Raw genomic sequence first — 17,732 nt, 5'->3', positions numbered from 1 at the left:
TTGTACATTTTTGCAACGTTTTCCTTTCCGAGATGCCTTGGAGAAGCACAAAGTTTGGCAGGGACCTGCACACTGAACAAGGATGGGCCCACAGGTAATTTCTGACAAGGCTACTGTGTATGAGTAAATTCCTCTGGCTGCTGGCTGTGCTTTCATAATCTATGAAGAAGGTGCACAGAAGAGCACCAGCAGTTGAGCGCAAGCTCGTTTGGTTTTAACTGCAGACTACCTGTGCTAGCAGAACAGTACCTTTGAGCTGACAAAATCCATTAAGGCTCAATCTATCACTCTGAAAATGGCTAAACTGAACCCAGGTTCATACCAGCCAGCCCATGCAGGCCTGCAGAAAAAGGTGTGGATCAACAGGCAGATTTTGGCTGCTCCACTGGGGCACTCTGTTGTGTTGCACTGCACTGACCAGCAACAACACGTGCTGGAAGGATTGTTGTTTCTTTACCATAAGTACAGTACAGACTTGTAAAAACTGCTTTTGTACTTGTACACTTCATCTGCTCTACCTCTTCATCTCTGCTGCAGCAGAGCTGGTAGTTTGTCCCCCGCTGTCCCCCTTTTGTCCACCAGCCAGTTCAGGCCCTGACTGACTGCAGGCTGGGAAATGATCCTGTGCTGCACAATGCATGCACCGTGATTCCTGGGGCACTGCAAGGTGAGATGTAGAGGCAGGCCACACAGACCACCACCAGCCTCCATCAGGACCTACAATGGTCCACTGAGGGTTCACCAGACCCTCAGAAGCAGTGAGGGGAAGCTGGAACTGATCCAAAGATAGTCCAAGTAGAGGGAGAGGAGAAGTGGCACCAACTGGCCAAAAGCACAAGGCTGGAGCAAAGGGAGAGCAACAGGACTGCTATGGAGTAACAGCTGGGGACAAGGAATCTACTAAAGCCAGAATGCTTAAAAGGAGAGCGGGAAAAAAAAACTCTGGCATTGAATGAGAAGAATATATTAACTTCAAAGCTCAGCTACTGAGATCCCTGATTCACTTTGCTGTGAACAAATCCTAGAAATATTCTATGGCAAAGGGCATCACCCTTCCTCTACTGGATGGCTCACACACAGCAAGCAGAAGTCCTACACTGGCTAGTAGCTACTCATATTCTTCCTCATTTTCACTACTGCAACAGATCAGAGTCTCAGTAATGGCACAGATTCTGAGGGCATCCAGTATCAGATGTGCTAGTACTATGGATCTAAAAATTCCCACCAAGCAATGATACTGGTGTGTCAATCCAGTTCTTCTATAGAACTCGCTCTTCAGCTTTGCTTTTTTAAGAACTAAGAAAACCTGTTAAAACAAATTATCACAGTACATGACAACACTACTTCTTACACTTACTAAATATGGAATGCTTTATTTTGGATTTAATATTCTTTCAAGGAGCTTTTTGCAAGTAATGAATATAAAGTAGACAGACTGTACTTGTTTCTCAGGGAGACAACATAATTCTAGTCCCAACATTTAAACTTTACTGACAGAAAATTCATGAGACTCAGGATACGAGGAATAAATTGGATTTTTTTCCCCCTCTAGGTATGCTCTTCTTTAAATGATTGCAATTAACAGTTTGGGAGACATGATTTAAGTCTGCATTGACTCAACTCTGGCAAATCATGAGAGAATGATTCTATGGAAATCAATATGTGTCAGCAACCAAAATATGGTATTTTCTTTTCTCTACAGGTAAATCAAGTTCAAAAAGTAGCAGGTATGATGATAAAAATAATTCAAACATATGGAAAAAGTAAATATATCCAGACAACATTTTAGCAAAAACAATTATCAATACTGAATTTAAAATATGACTATTAATGTTATCTGTATTAAATATTTTGAAAATATGGCAAAGCAAGTGGAATTATGTTAGGTTACTGTGAAAAAGGAGGAAGCAGTAAACAATTACCTCATATTATAAAACCACAAACATACACTGAAAAACACAAATCCTTTTTCGTCCTTTGCAGCTAGTGATGTTATTCTCACATGATGATTACATAATTCGGTGAAGACTGATTTAAATTTATTTAAATTGCCACATCTCAAAAGAAGTATAATTATCAATTATTCATGGAACACATTTTAATGAGATCTTTGATAAGACCCCTCCTCCAAAACTCATGAGAAATTAGTAATGCTGTTTTTTTTGGTTTTTTCAGAAAAATATCTAGAGCTTAGCCTGCCCACAGCTAACACACACTACTCTTACCAGAAGATGCCTGACTGAAATGCAGAATTTCTGAGACATTTCACAAATGTAGTTCTGGGGAACCAGTATGACATCTACATTTGTTCCTTGGAATAAAGTGCTCTGTCATTTCAAGTGATTATTACAATAAATTATTTGCTATGCTGCACACTTACCTATAGCCCCAGCTTTAACACATGGCAGATGCCAGAGGTAATACCTTTCATAGCTAAATAACTCTACTGCAGGCATCTGCAGCATTCAGGATTTTGTTGGGTTTTTCTAACCCAGCAAGAATGGGGCAGTCCCAGGGAATACTAAAGGATCTGACGTAGCCATATCTATTTACCTAGATTAAATTAGCAATTTCTCATGGTGGCTGTAACATGCATACATACATGCCTGACATGTCAGTGTAGACTACAGGTATGTATGTATAGAAATAAATATTTGGCTTTGACTAACATGGGGTAAATATATGCTGGCATTTATGAATAAAAGACTACACTTAATATCACTATACAGTAAAATTACACGTTTTCATTTAGCTACTCTCTAAATAGCTGAAAGCACACAAATTAGTTAATCAGTTTTAAGCAAGTATAAGTAAACACACTGCTAAATTAGGTAAACATACTTACTGAACAAACTATCAGGAATCCTCCAGAATGTCAATACAGGTCATTAGTGCAGTTACGTATGTAAAATATGTCTTGTTCCTGATGAATTTTCACAAATAGCATTTTTATAATGCTTTGATCTCTCACAGTGCTCTCTATTATTCAGCATAGAAAGAGGCCTTTCTAAAAGGCAGCTCCAGGATAAACAAACAGCAATGGAGAGCTGAAGAGAAAGACAGTCACCGTGGCCTACTGACAGATTCTTCCCCTACAATGCTTCATACACTGAGATTCAGCAACTTTAAATATGCAGAAACGCTTTCTTTCCAAACACACTGCAATATCCTGGCTCCAGGCTCACACATTTGCTGAAACCAACTGCAATGCATTGAAAGCGTGCTCCTTCAACCTGGAGCTGCAGTGCTCCCAGGCTGTCAGCACAAACGTATGTTAAAAGCTCCTGACTGCACAAAAGCCGGCATCATGCAGAAACCATTAAAATATTAAAGACAGACAATACTTACTCCAAGGTCAGCCCCGGAATTTGTAGCCTTTCCCGCTGGGCTTTCATTGCTGTTATGTGTTACCACACTCTATTGTAATCATGACACACATTCACAGGCAGCATTCTGGCGATGACAGAGAGCCAGATGAACCACTATAAAGGAATGGACTAAGGATCTCTTGGGGGCGGGGGGAGGACCACAAGTTGGGGTCCTTCCACCTCTAGCTGTCACCAAGAGCTGGAGGCTGCCTCTCTCAGGTTAGGGGCAGTGCACGCTGCGCTGCTTTACTGGAGCGACCGGCACCTTCAGCTGTGCACACCAAGTAATTCATCCCCGGAATTCCGCAGCAGCAGTCACTGCGCCGACACAGGCACACACTCACACACACACACACACACACACACACACACAGGTTACACCTCAGAGGATGCAGTGGCCCCCCTCGTTACCCCAGCCCACCACGCAAAACAGATGCTATGTTTAACACAGCTTCTCTTGGCAAATGTCCAGCGTTCGCCACCCCCTCCGATCCTGCCAAATAGGATTGAGCCATCTTCTTTAAGTCACATTTTCCCCTTCCGTGGCAAACAGACAGTTTCTGCAGTAACAGAATAACAAACTGCTGAATGAAAAGCAGGCTCTTCTCCTTTAATGGAGAAAATTAATTGCCAAGGCTTTTCAGAACAAATATATTCTTGTAACACAAAGGTTAATACAAAAGAAGTCATCATTTGGTTCTGTCACATCTGCACCTGAATTTTAAAGTGATACACTCTATAGTTTATATTAAACGTGAAAGCCAAACCTAGAAATTGTAGAAAAGTGTATTAAGTTTAGTATTAAAGCTAGGATCACTTAAACCACTACACAACACTCTATATAGACAGTTTACGATCAGTGCTGCTATGTGGGATTTTGGTTATAATTTAATTATATTCCTTTTTTAGGCACTCTCTCTTATTCCGAGATTACAGTTTTAATAAATATATGCTATTAATTGTTCCATGAGGAGTTGCATTTTTTTCAATGCTTTCCAAAAGACAAGAAAAGCAAAGTGCAAATACTTATTTTTAGTAATTTTAGAGCTAGCATATTTTATCACACCCACCTACTTTTCCTGTACACAATATAAAAAATTCAACCACATGATTTTATATTTGCTGGAGCTCTGGACTTGCTCTGGGGATGGACAACTTCTACAGATTGTCAAAAGACAGGACCAGATGAAGCTGCTGCCTTTTGGGTCTTTGGCCTAATTTTGGAAGACATTAGCAAGTTCACAGGTGCAAGGTTTTAGAGACAGAGGGAAATCTTCTAGTTAGGCAAACTGCTGAACTGGATTTGGTGAACTTGATTGTTTTTTCAGCCACACAGAAAAAAACAGTAATTAAATTCTCAATTACATCTCTTATATCTCCTACATATTTCTACAATAAGGTATTTTAAATTTATGTTACATATTATCTGCAGCCTTTATTTATAGTCACTGAAACCAAACTGAAAAGATACGCAGAGCTATGCATTTGAATTTTTAAGACATAACAGATACCTGTATTGTAAAGGTTAACTTGAGTTCCCAGCAAGCATCCTGTAAGCAATTTTTGAAAGGAATTTGTAAATTCTCCTACCCCCCAAAAGAAAGAGAAAGAATGAAATCAAAGGTGTTAAATTCCATCTCACTAATCACAATGGGTGAGTGCACAGATTTCAAGGGCACAAAGATCAGTTAGGTGCCCAACATGGTCAGACACGTTTTTCAAATTTTACTCAGAACATATGCAAAACATCAGTTTTTGAAGATATTCTAAAACATAAAAAATACAGTACAAGAATCAACTGTCTAACAGTCAAACAACTCTGACACTGAAACTATCTGATGAAGCTGCCATGCTTTTTCATTATTGAGTTTGGAGACAATCATTGAAGAACAGAAATTCAACGAGAGAGCAGGAGAGTATGGGGTACTACAAGTTCCTGGCTCTCTCCTAGCTGTCAGGAACAGGTGGATCCCTATCCCCATTGCTCAGCACCTCTCAAACCAAGATCACTTCCCATAAAAATCCTTTGATAAAAAATATCTTTTGTACATAATACTTCTTCAGTTGCTGGAAAGTTCTGTTTCTGATGGAGAAATAAAATTTTGACAGGTAAACTGTGATTGTATACAGACATGTTACAGTTTTAGTTAAGCCTTAAAGGATGTTCAAAGGGCTTAACTTTGTGCATACCACCCTTCAGCTTGGTGCTTCATTCAGTTAGCTATGCAAACATGTGCACGTGTAGCTTGCACCAATGTACTATTTGTTGTTCTATAAAACTGTTAACTTTTAATTGAAGGCACAAAGACTAGGAGACAGCATGAACACCTCGAGGAGGACAGCCAACTCCAGTGAATCAGGATGGCATCAGAACTATTTTTTTAAACTAGCAAAAGGCCTAGCTCTGGAGATGAAGGTATGTTTCCATCAAGACTGCAAAACAAATTTTACACATTACTTCCATAAGGCAAATTTTACTGCTGCAGGTAACAGGAGTCCACAATAAAGGCACTTTTTTGTTTGTTTTTTCCTCCACATGCAAAGAAAATAGTCTGTCACTACTAAACACTACTTCATGAAACACAACAGTTGAGCATTTAGCGCATTTTACCTGCAGGAAGACAAAGACCAGCACCTTGTCTTGTCTAAAACCCAACTGAGTGGGACTGGCAGTCGGGTACAGGCATTTAAACATAAACAACTGCATCCAACGGCTATTTCATGATCATGATAAATCTTTCCTGAGCTGACTCATGCAACAACCTCACACTACATTAATGGTAAATTATTCTAAACTGAGACTAAGCTGTAGCTTGACTATGAAAATTCTTTTTCAATACATTTTGCCTGATCCAGACAGAAGTTTAGAAAATTGTGATTCACTGAAAAAAAGGGATGAATCCAGAGTACAAGATCATTGTTTTTCTCACTGTTACAGTCTTACAGTTTTTGCAGGAATAAATGGGATCTGCTTCATGCACCTGGGGGCAAAAAAACTCCAGTGATTAAATTAGATGAAGCCTTGCAAGTGAAAGATGACTTCAAGTTTCATCAAAACATCTGTTTGCTCTTAATTTTGCACTGCTGAGATTTCATCTCGCCAACACAGAGTTGAGGAAGGAAGCAAAAGTTAGCAAGAAAGCTTATTGTTACTACAAAAGCTAAATGTAGACTAACGTGAAAATACTGTCAGATGTCGCCTATACCGACACGACTTTTATAAAGAAAAATGTCTCATCTGGAAGGAATTCCAAACAAAAAGTCACTCAGCACTGAAGGGCTGCAAGTACTCTATTCCTTTGCAAATGCAAACCCTAGTCTCCTCTCAGCTACTTCAAGAGCAAATTTAGAAAACAAGATGTAGGAAAACATGGCTCAGATTATTCATTTATGTCTTCACTGAGGTCTCTAGTTTAGTAATCTCAGACACCTGGTTAAAACCAAGCAAAACCAGAAAAACATAGAGAAATGTTTATTTCCTTGAAACACAAACCAGAAAGGCATTACTTCCATAGCACAGTTATTAATGTTGTATGCTTTCAAAGCCCCTCTCTTCTGAAGATGTTGACTACTCTGGCTTTTTCCCCTTAAATAATGGTAGCACAATAACACCATTAACAATACAGGTGCTTTTATTATTCTGTAGCATTTAACAACAATTACAGTAATACAATTAAAAAGTCAATGTATCCTTTGGTTCTGCAGGTGCTCCTGGCTAATGCTTTCCAAAGGTATTCTAAGGTTAGTAATCAACTCTCAAATAATAATGATACCTTTCTGTCATAGTCCTTAAATAACAGATCATTTCATCTGAATTTCTGTCATCTAATCTATTTAACACACCACTTCACACATTCATGCATTTCCAGCAAGTATAGCCGCTTCACTGCTAGCACCACAGTTTATAAAGAAGTTCTAGCTGGAATGATGTCTGCATCCTGTGTTGAGTGCAACACTGCTCCTTGGCATCAGTGAGATGCAAAACACAGCACAAGAAGAATGGGGTGAAAAAAAGACACGCAATCTCTTTTTACAGTCTTTCAACACAGCATGCCTGGGCATATTATAACTGCAAACAAAAAAAGTCTGAAATATGAATCTTCCCATTTGTTACCTCTGCCTGAAGTCAACAGACTGACCAACACAATATGTAAAAAGTAAACCTCATGCTTTAGATATCTGCCAGAAAACACCAGAAAGTATTCTTCATATTGATCTAACTGGCCAGTTTATTCAGGTTTTTTTGGCTACTTCCTACTTTTCCCTTTAGTATTTGAGATAGGTCATAGCTAAGGAAGCAATACCAGATATTAAAGCAATCCTTTTCCTTAGATCCCTGTCTGGTATGTTTTACTCATATGCTCACAGTAATTGCCCAATTTGTAATTGCAAGGAATATTTTATCTTGGTCAGCCTACATGAGGAGGAGGAGGAGGTGGGCTGTCCCGTTGGTTTCCTTGGGGAAGGGAGAAAGTGGATGCAAATGACAGAAGGTGTCTACATTCACCTGCACCCAAAAACCTCAGTTCACACAATGGGGCTCAGCATCACATGCAGAAATAAATTCCTTGTCACTGCAGGGCAGTGGGTAGATACTGGTAGAACCTGCATGTCCCTGGGATAACTGTGTTCAATACATGCCAGTACAGAGCACTATGAACTCCCAGGGTACGAGCATGACTGTTTGTTATGCCACTACAGAAGGACATACTAGACAACTCCTTCCAGCCCTAAGTCTTGTTAACATCATGGATCTATTGACATTTAAAGGCATACCCATAAATCTGATACCACTAAGCAATTTAAAATAACAACACTTATTAATGTGCCACTGGAGTATACAGTGAAAGACTAGGTGGTCTTGAAACACATAACAGTCTATTTAGAGCTCTAACTCATATGATTCTGCAAGGAACTCGTTTCAAAACTACAGTTCTAGAAAGCACTCTATTAAATTCAAATATATTTTAGTAACTTTTTATAAATTATGGTATTGTATGTATTGCTAAAAATTGAATGGATCAAAATAATGTGTTTATTAGCAATGTTAATTAAACATTAGAAATAACTGAACTTCTGTAAGTTAACCCAGCAACTGGTTGTCACATTGAATATCTTAACTAAAACCACTGATCCTAAAACACTGCAGATAAAAGGAACCAATAAACATCCACCAGCCAAAATTTGGCAAAATCTCGCCGCAACCTCACCCACTTCCATTTCTCCACAGAGTTTCAACAAGTACTTCTTAAACATTCCCTACAGCCAGGACAGCTGCCTTGTGTGTAGAACAGGCGCATTTATCTATATAAAGCAGGACTCATACTGACCGGTCCTGCAACTTTGAGAGCTCAGAAGACATATAAAAATAAAGAAGGTATGTGGCCAAAGAATGAGAGAAATGGTTCCCTATTCTTCTTCCTATCATCTGAACTGTTACTATAGATGACACCAGCAAGAGGAGTTAGAGGTGTTGGCAATCTGTTAAGGCAGCCTTCCTCATGTTCCACCAACCAATGTCCCATCTCCCTTGACTAGGCAGCATCATTTTCATACCTGCATGCACAAGATCAAAAATAACTCCCCATGCAAAATCAATACAATGGTACAGCATGCCCTTTGCCAGTTTTTTCTAAATGGAAAACGCCTAGAGCAGCAACTTCAGATTTGAACAATCTCCTACCATATTCCACTCTTACACTGTAAGAATAAAATAATTAAAACAAAAATTAGAGAGCAATAAAAATAGCTCAACCAATAAAGTCTCTTGTCAACAGATGTTTAACTAATATTAAAATGGTAAAAAGCTTGAGAAATTACATGTTAATAATTATGATCTCAGTCTGCACTGCCTTTCATGGAAAAAAAAGCATTAAAAATTAGTGGCAAAAATATATCTACTTTTTGAAGAGCTCTACATTACACAAGGTTTAAACAGTTGGTTTAAACAGGAATAACCCAAACCCAGGCTCTTTGTTTATCTGGTCTTCATTTAAACTATATTTCAGTGCTAACTGATGCCACTTAACTTTCCTGTATGTATTTTTTTGTCAAAAGAATGAAAACATAAAAAACCTTGAAGAATAAAAAACGTCTACTGAACTGTTTTTTAAGATCATGATGGTACTTGATTATCTCCTTCAAAAAGTTAAAGCATAAGTAGGAAATTTCATGATTCCACAGTCCAGCCTGCAGATGGATTCTTTCAAAACCTTACACCCAAATATCAACAACTAATATATACCTACAGAGTTACCAAGCTCTGTTTTGACAGGTTGATAACTGATTCCTTAAGACCTTACCATGCACATGAATACATATATGCCTGCAGAAAAGGCTTCCGACTTCCCAACAATTCTATAATTCTGTAATTCTACCCCATGTATGTCTTAATTTTATTTTTTTTAATTCAACTTCTGGTTCTCTTTGTCATTAAACAAATGGGTAGGCAAGTGCTCCAAATGGAGGTAAGCAGCTGAAAGAGAGCCATCAGTCCTTCACCAAAAAAAAAAAAAAAAAAAAAAAAAAAACCAAAAAAAAAAAAACAAACAAAAAAAAAAAAAAAAAAAAACAAAAAAAAAACCAAAAAAAAAACACCCTCAGGAAGTTTGAAGCTTGCGCCTTTTTTTTGGTTTGTCTTATGCTTACATAAAGCCCTATACACATTTCCTCAGAGAATTCTGTCATTACAGACAAGAACAAATGAATAATGTTGTCCATTATGAGATTGTATTTTCTCCCATCAAAGCGGATGCTTAATATATGGAAGCACATTTCAGCAGAAAGTTTGAGCAAATAATCCCACAGACATTATGACCATTTATAAAGAGAGCTAGAAAAGTCAAGCGGTCATATTTTCCTTTCCCAAGAGAGATACATTATACCTATAATACTCCTATTGCTCCAGTGAGATGTTTGTCTCATTTTTCTTACAAACTGATAGCGATTTCACAACACTCCCAGGTACACACTCCTCTGCTACATTGTTTAGACACTGCTTCAACCATGTCTGAGATGAATCTCCTTGATCCAATTTAAACACGTTGCATCTTACTGTACACCCCAATAATACTTTTACTTCCTACTCATGGAGATGTTCCACACACTGAAAGACTTCCATGAACAACCCTCGGCCTTCCCTTCTCTAAAATAAATAGCCCCAGCACAGTAAATATTTTTCCATATACCGTGTCAAATTTTCTAAGCAGCTGAGAGGTGTCATCTGTTTCCAGCTGATTGACCTCAATACACAGCACTCCAATATATGGCCTTGTAAGTTCTGTGTGCGATAGAATAATGCTGCATGCTTTGCAGCTCAAAACATCAGCTTCCCAGCACAAGACACATTGCTCTCCAACAGCAACTGCGGTACCTTAAACCTCACAGATCACTTCTAAAAACTAACTCCTAGTCAACTATCTTGAGTATCTGCAATATCTTCTGCAGGAGTAGAAGTTCTATTTTACTTGGTGTATTTTCTCCAGGTTGTCAGAATGATTTTGAAACCCCATACTGTTCTTCAACATACTTGCATTCTTCCCAGCTTCTTGTCTGCTGCAAACTTCATGAACACGATCTAGTCTACCACCTAGGTCACTAATGGAAAATAATGACTACAATCAGACAACCAGGATTATTACGCCTGCAGCCCAGTGTTATCTCCTGCTTAGCGTTTCTAGCCTATAGGAAGCAAAGCAAAAGGCTCTTGAAAGTGACAATATCCCCAGCCCATGCCTCCATCCTACCAAGACACATTTGCTGGTATGGCTTACTGGTAAAAATTTGACTTTTAAAAAAAGCCAGCAAAGTTCTGATTTATGGAGCAAGAACCTAAAATCTTTCTGGATTTAGATATATGTGGGCATATTCTTGGTACTTCTAATAGGCAATTCAATCATAAAAACAGCCATTTTTAAATGCAAACTAAAACATTTTACATTTCTCCTAGCATAATCTAGGAGAAAAGCATTCACAAAATATAACAATGATCTGTAAAAGCTCATTTTCAGTAGCATATCAGCGATACTGGGAAGAACTACAGAACAGCTGAAGCTGGGTGTCAAGGCCATACCTACACATGAATATAAACACGGCTGATTTAATCCTGTTTCCACCACATACCGCGTTGAAGTGCAATATGTGTCCAGTCACCTGATGGGGAAGTAGTATCACACAGCAGAGGGGAGAAAAGCATTCCCTATGTCCATACGCCCTGCAAAAATTTTACAAAGGCACAAGAGAGCTTTTCCATTCAGGCTAGAACAGCAGGAACTTGCTTGTTTACAGCAGCACACTCAGCCCCATGTCAGGAGCACCTGCAATAGCATGTTTGTCTCCAATACCATGCTTGTCTTCACTGCTCAGGGGCATGACCACTCTAAACATTCATGAGTGAAGCCACTGGGATTTGAGGAAATGTGATATATGCAATTACACTGCCTCTTGCACTGTGGCAGTCAACACACGATGAATATAAAGTAAGAAACTCCCTGTGTCAGCCTTTTGGATTCACTTGCTCCCTGTGGCAGTTATCTGCTACCCTTTTCAGGCAAGCATGACAATAATGTGGATCCACTTATCCCCAGTACCCTTTCTGACCTTTTCACATGCCTGTGAGATCTGCTGCAATACACCTCATTAAACCTCACAGGTCTAAGCTTGACTGGCTTGCTAGGAAAAAATGTGACAGAGAAATAGAAACCCTGCAATATTTAGGAGAAAAAACAAGAGGACAGAGACGGCAGAGAAGAGTACATAGATGGAAGGAATGTGTGCTAATGCCAGGTTGGCTGCTGCCTCGACTCTGATCAAAGACTCATTAAAGACCACACAGAGGCAGAGCTTTTTGATTAGTCCTTATGGAAAAGAATGATACCATGCCAATGCAATATTTTCCTTCCCCAAACCTACAAAAGAAGAGCTCTGTCCTTCTGCTACCTAATCCCCATTTTCCTTTTCAGACTGCCACAGAAGCCACCCGCCTTCCTGCCGCCCATGCTTTTGGCTAAAGTAACCTACTCAGTTTCCTGCAAGGTCCAGTCTTTTGGTGAGCCATCAACCCCTCTGCTAAAACTGCATGTGCTGCCTGACCCTCAACTTACTTCCAGGAGCCATTACCCATCCTCCAATTCACAAACCATTTGGCAACCAGGTTCTTGGCATGCCTATCCCCATATAAAAACTACAATCACAGAGAGAATTCTGCGAGCCTGAACCTGTGTCTGGACCTCTGCCCTAGCTCCCCACTGCTCTATCCCAGAGAAGATGCCTGCAAGGAAGGTACTTGGCTTAACACAAAGGTTGAAAACACATCTGGAAAACCTCCAGCAAAACAGAGCATGCAAAGGACTGTATTCAATCAAAAAAAGTTTGTAAGACAGTTAGCATGACACATAACTCCCAGGGGGAAGGGAAGCAGCAGATAGTAGGGTGAAAGGAAATTAAAAGGATTCAGAAGTTTTAGACAGGGATAGGAAGTGGTGGTAGGGGCAAGAATGGCCACAGCCACAAACATTATGTTCACAAACATTATGTACAGCCAGTACAACCTAACTATAGAGCAGGTACACTCCCAGCTATGGCCAACAAAGGCCCTGCTGCCATGCTGTCTGCTTTAAAAATTTCAAGTCTGTCTATGGACACATAACTATAGGCAACAAATACACTACAGTATAGGTTTAGAATACTGACAATAATAAAAAACGTTACAGCCTGTATTTCATAGGAAAGAGGGGGAAAAATACTTCCCTACTCCTCTGAGGAGAAAAGAGAAGTGGTTCACTGGGATTTCATGGTTGGTATTCATGAGATCTGTAGAAAGTCAGCCTATACTTTACATAATGGAATGGCAATAATATTGAAAATTTCAAGGGGAGAATCTATAATGGCAGAATGGCTTAACTGAAGATGCAAGGCAGGCAGACTCCTGATGTTCAGCAACTGGCTCTTTTCTTCTGAGGGCAGATATTTAGAATACAGGTTGGTGCTCTCTACAGCACAAAGGACTTCTTTGCAGAAGACCATGCACTGACAACAGTAAGGTGCCAGCAAGCCTACCTAGCACACTGCATGAGCCACAAATCTCCCTGGTAGACCAGCACAACTTTAAAAGAAGTAAACACGGACAATGGGCAGCACACTTGCACAGAATTTATGGAGGCTGAAGTAAGCAAGATTGTGAGGGAAAAGGGCCATGCTGTAGTAACTGTTAGCTCCTAAATTATACAAAAGACATAACCAAGTTTTTCACTGTCAATCACAAGGAATCCAAAAGATGCAGGGGAAAAAGAATTCCACTAAGTGACAGGAGTAGAAAACCCTTGAAAGTTGAGGATAGAAACGAGGCTAGTAATGACTGGAAAATATGCAACTTGAGAATCAAACACAGGCTAAAGAGAATATATCCTGGAGTACAATCCCTCCATACTATAATGGAGAAATTCATTACCTGGCAACAATAATTAATTTACTCCAATCTCCAAATTTAATAACACATCACCTATGAACATAGCTGATTTTTTATTATGTAGATGCCTATGTGCACACAGAAACTGTCAAACATATTCCAGTTTTTTTCCACCTACATGCCACAAGTCGCAGAGCTATTTTTCTTTTATTTTTCCACACTATTAATCATTCTCACTTTTCCCCTAAGGGCAACCAACAGTCCTTATTTTTCATTGATAAAAAGACTTTCTTATAAATTTGCTTCCGTGTCTCTTGAAACTTACTTACTCAAGCACCTAAGCAAACAGTGGCTTTACCTACTGTTTCTCTTGAATTCTTGGCTGGCCACAATCTTATGTTCCTATTATCCAAGGGTATCAACTGTTTCACTGAAATGCATAAATTAATTTTAGGAAAATTCTGTGACCAATTTTGACACTTGTGCATGCAGATTATGTAATTTGATTATGCATATTGCTGGTACTGAACTTGAGTCCATATTTTATAATTATGGAAGTTAGTTTCAGAACTGTAAGGAGAAGGACAGATCCACCAAAAATAAATACATCAAAGCTGAAGCCTGAAGGCTCCTCTCGACCTCAGAGAAGCCTGTTGTAAATTTCCTTTTAGGAGAAGGCCATTTTAAACCAGAATGTACCCACTCAAAGCTGAGTGCAATATTTTTGCCACAACTTTCGAGTTTGTGCCTTCTGTCTATAAAAATTTTTAATATTTCTAAACACTGCCAGTATGTAAGGAGACAAATCAGTATAAGGACACTTACACCTTAAATCAGTGATGGAAACTCACCTGCTTAACACACATTGAGAGATCATCTGTGGCTACCTGGTTGTGCTAGATACACTATGAATGTCTAATGGATAGGGATGTGTAAATGCTATCAGGCATTCCCTGGTTCATAAGAGGATCTGTGTGCTTCACAAACTGCAACATTTAATTATGATCAAATTAAGTCTGTATTTCTGAGTCTGGCTTAACATTAAGCACGAAAACCTTGCTTGATATTACAGAATCACAGAATAGTCTGAGCTGGACGGGACTCACAAGGATTATCAAGTCATCTCTTAAGTGAACAGTCCATACAGGGATCAAACCCACAACCTTGGTGTTACTAGCACCATGATCTAACTAACTGAGCTCAGGTTCGGGTTGGAAGTGTTTGCTGAAAGCAAATAAATCAATAAAAATATTCTACCAAGATATAAATAACCCATCCCCATTGTAGCAGTGTGCAAAAATATACTCCTATTCAGCTTTCCAATGGAATTCCAAAGTGGGATACAAACAGCTATGCAGGTTTACAATCAGGCTAAGCTTACATAAAGTCTTTTTGCTGCTGGAGTCAGCCTGAAAGAAAGCTGCCATCTATTCATCCTTCCTCCAAGCCACCACACCCTGCTGCCAGAAAGAAGCATTTGTGCAGTTGGGCAATTTAACATGCTGAAGGAACTGCATGCATGAAGGTAGTTGCAACCTGGATCAATTCTGCCCATGTCCAGAGAAAGAGTTGAGCCAACACAGCCAGGGGGTGCTCCAAGCATGGAGAAGCTCACTTCTCAGCCAACCACAACTCTTTTTCTCAGTTTATGCCAACTATGCTAAGATTGCTCACCCTTGAAATAGCTCTCCCTGTCCTGTTTAAAGCTGAGTCCTTGTCATGACATTGGGCCTGAAGCACCAAAAGACGGTGTGAGATGTGCCTGCCTGGAACCATTCAGGATCTCTAGATGTCTACATAAACCAAAACATAGGGTGTTTCACATTTTGAAATTCAATTTTCATGTCAACATTTATATAATATACAAATATAGCAATCAACACAGCCCATGCACACAACCCCTGATGTCACAGTTACTGCTAACTACAGTAATCTGAGCCCTTTTAATTAAGCACTATTAAAGTAATTTTAAAATACCATTGTTTGGGTTTGCATGGCCAGGTTTTAGCAGCAGGGGAGCTAGAAGGTAGCTACTGGGAGAAGCTGCTAGAAGCTTTCTCTGTGTCTGTCAGATCCAATGCCAGGTAAACTCTAAAACATACCTACCATTCACCAATGAAATTATGTTAACAGCTCTGAGATAACAGATTTAAGAAGGAAAAAAAAAGTTATCGCACAGTTGTAATTGCAGCCAGAGAAGAGCAGGGTGACAATATGAGAGAGGAACAGCCCCGCAGACACCAAAGTTGGTGAAGGAGGGACAGGAGGTGCTCCAGGCTCCGGAGCTGAGGTTCCCCTGCAGCCCATGGTGAGACCATGGTGAGGCAGCTGTGGCCCTGCAGCCCATGGACATCCAGGGGATGCAGAGATGCACCTGAAGCCCCTGGAGAAGACCAGGCCAGAGCAGGCAGATGCCTGAGAGGAGGCTGTGAGCCCATGGGAGGCCTGTGCTGGAGCAGGGTCCTGGTAGGACTTGTGAACCTGTGGGGGACCCACACTGGAACAGGCTGTGCCTGAAGTATGGTGCCTTGTGGAAAGAGACCCACACAGGAGAAGTTCATGCAGAACTGCTGCTCATGGGATGGACTCACACTGAAGAAGTCATGGACAACTGTCTCCCATGGGAAGAACTCTTCTCCCTAAGCAGCAGCAGAAACAATGTGATGAAACTGACCATAACCTCCATTCCCTGTCTCTCTGTGCCACTGAGAGGGGAAAGGTAGAGCCTGAGAAGGATGGAGTGGTGTGAAAAGGTGTTCTTAATATTTATTTTACTTCTCCTTATCCTGGTTCTTTTAGTAATAAATTCAATCAGTATTCCCAATTCAAGTCAGTTTGGCCTATGACAGTATTTGGTGAGTGATATCCTGTCCTGTCCTATCCTATCCTATCCTATCCTATCCTATCCTATCCTATCCTAATCCTAATCCTAATCCTAATCCTAATCCTAATCCTAATCCTATCCTAATCCTAGCCCAGCCTAGCCTAGCCTTATCCTTAAATTTACCCTTACCTTTTGCATGAACCGTTCATTGTATTTTCTCGCTTCTGTCCAGTTGCAGAGGGGAATGATAGAGAAGCTTTGGTGGGTACCAGGCACCCAGCCAGGGTCAACCCACTACAATCATCTGTAGAAACCTAAGCACTTTAATAACCAGATATGATTATGCTGACAAGATAATGTTCTCTACTACACTTTAACAAAGCCTCAGCACAGAAAGCACACTAGTATCTCAGTGATCAGCTAAACTAGTATGTATGTGAATGCAACTGAGGTGATTGTGATGCAGATATTTTTCAGATTTGGAGTAAACTAACTAATAACATTCAATATCAAACATCCTAGAAAGAGTAAGCAAGGTCAAGTTCCAAGAGCCCCTTTCTGCTCTGGCTGCAGTGAACAGCAGTTTAGCCATTAACTTCAACAGAGGCAGTCTTGTACCCACATAACAGTTTCAGGTTAATATAAAGCACCAAGGACACCAAAAGAATGCACCAAAAATAATTTTCTTTTAACATTTTTCTCTCTGTCACTGAAATACTTAAAATACTTAAATACTTGACAGGAAAATAGTTTTCTGGGTTTTTTTTTTTACTTTTCTTACATAATGGGTTTGCTTACTGTGTACCGTAAGAATTCTCTTGAGTCCAAACCTAAAACAATAATCTTTTCCAACAGAGCAGATATCCTATTAAGTACAGACTTCTGGTATGCTCTTTGAGTCAGAACAACAGAGCACTCCACTGCACTTTCCCAGCAGTTACAGTTTTAGTTATTCAGGTATTTCACCTACTATCACTAAAACCTACACAGCACTATCAAGTTGAAACCAAGTAACCAGCCTCTCATGCAAGAGCACAGGGTTTTACTCAAAATTGTCACCAATAATCTACAGATTATCTTATAGTATTATTTTTCAAAGAAAGCAGTAAGTGAACAGAGCTTGCTTCTTATCCCA

General features: G+C 39.7%; 1 protein-coding gene across 26 annotated transcripts in view; it reads right to left on the bottom strand.

Annotated features, from left to right (window-relative positions):
- Positions 1–17,732, bottom strand: part of MAST4 (microtubule associated serine/threonine kinase family member 4) — a 278,614-nt gene that overhangs the window by 124,959 nt on the left and 135,923 nt on the right. For 2 of the 26 annotated variants that reach the window (XM_021534407.4, XM_021534409.4), the window contains exon 1: positions 3,349–9,896. The exons of 23 other annotated variants lie outside the window; for them this stretch is intronic. In XM_021534407.4, the coding sequence (XP_021390082.3) occupies positions 3,349–3,395 (47 nt within the window). In that variant the 5' untranslated portion in view covers positions 3,396–9,896. One more of the 26 variants, XM_077790305.2, reaches the window with a different exon arrangement.

This window comes from Lonchura striata, chromosome Z (genome assembly GCF_050655825.1).
Source record: "Lonchura striata isolate lonStrDom1 chromosome Z, ASM5065582v1, whole genome shotgun sequence".
Taxonomy (NCBI): Eukaryota; Metazoa; Chordata; class Aves; order Passeriformes; family Estrildidae; genus Lonchura; species Lonchura striata.
The sequence above is the reverse complement of the archived record's forward strand: the minus strand, read 5'-3'. Positions and strand labels throughout refer to the sequence as shown.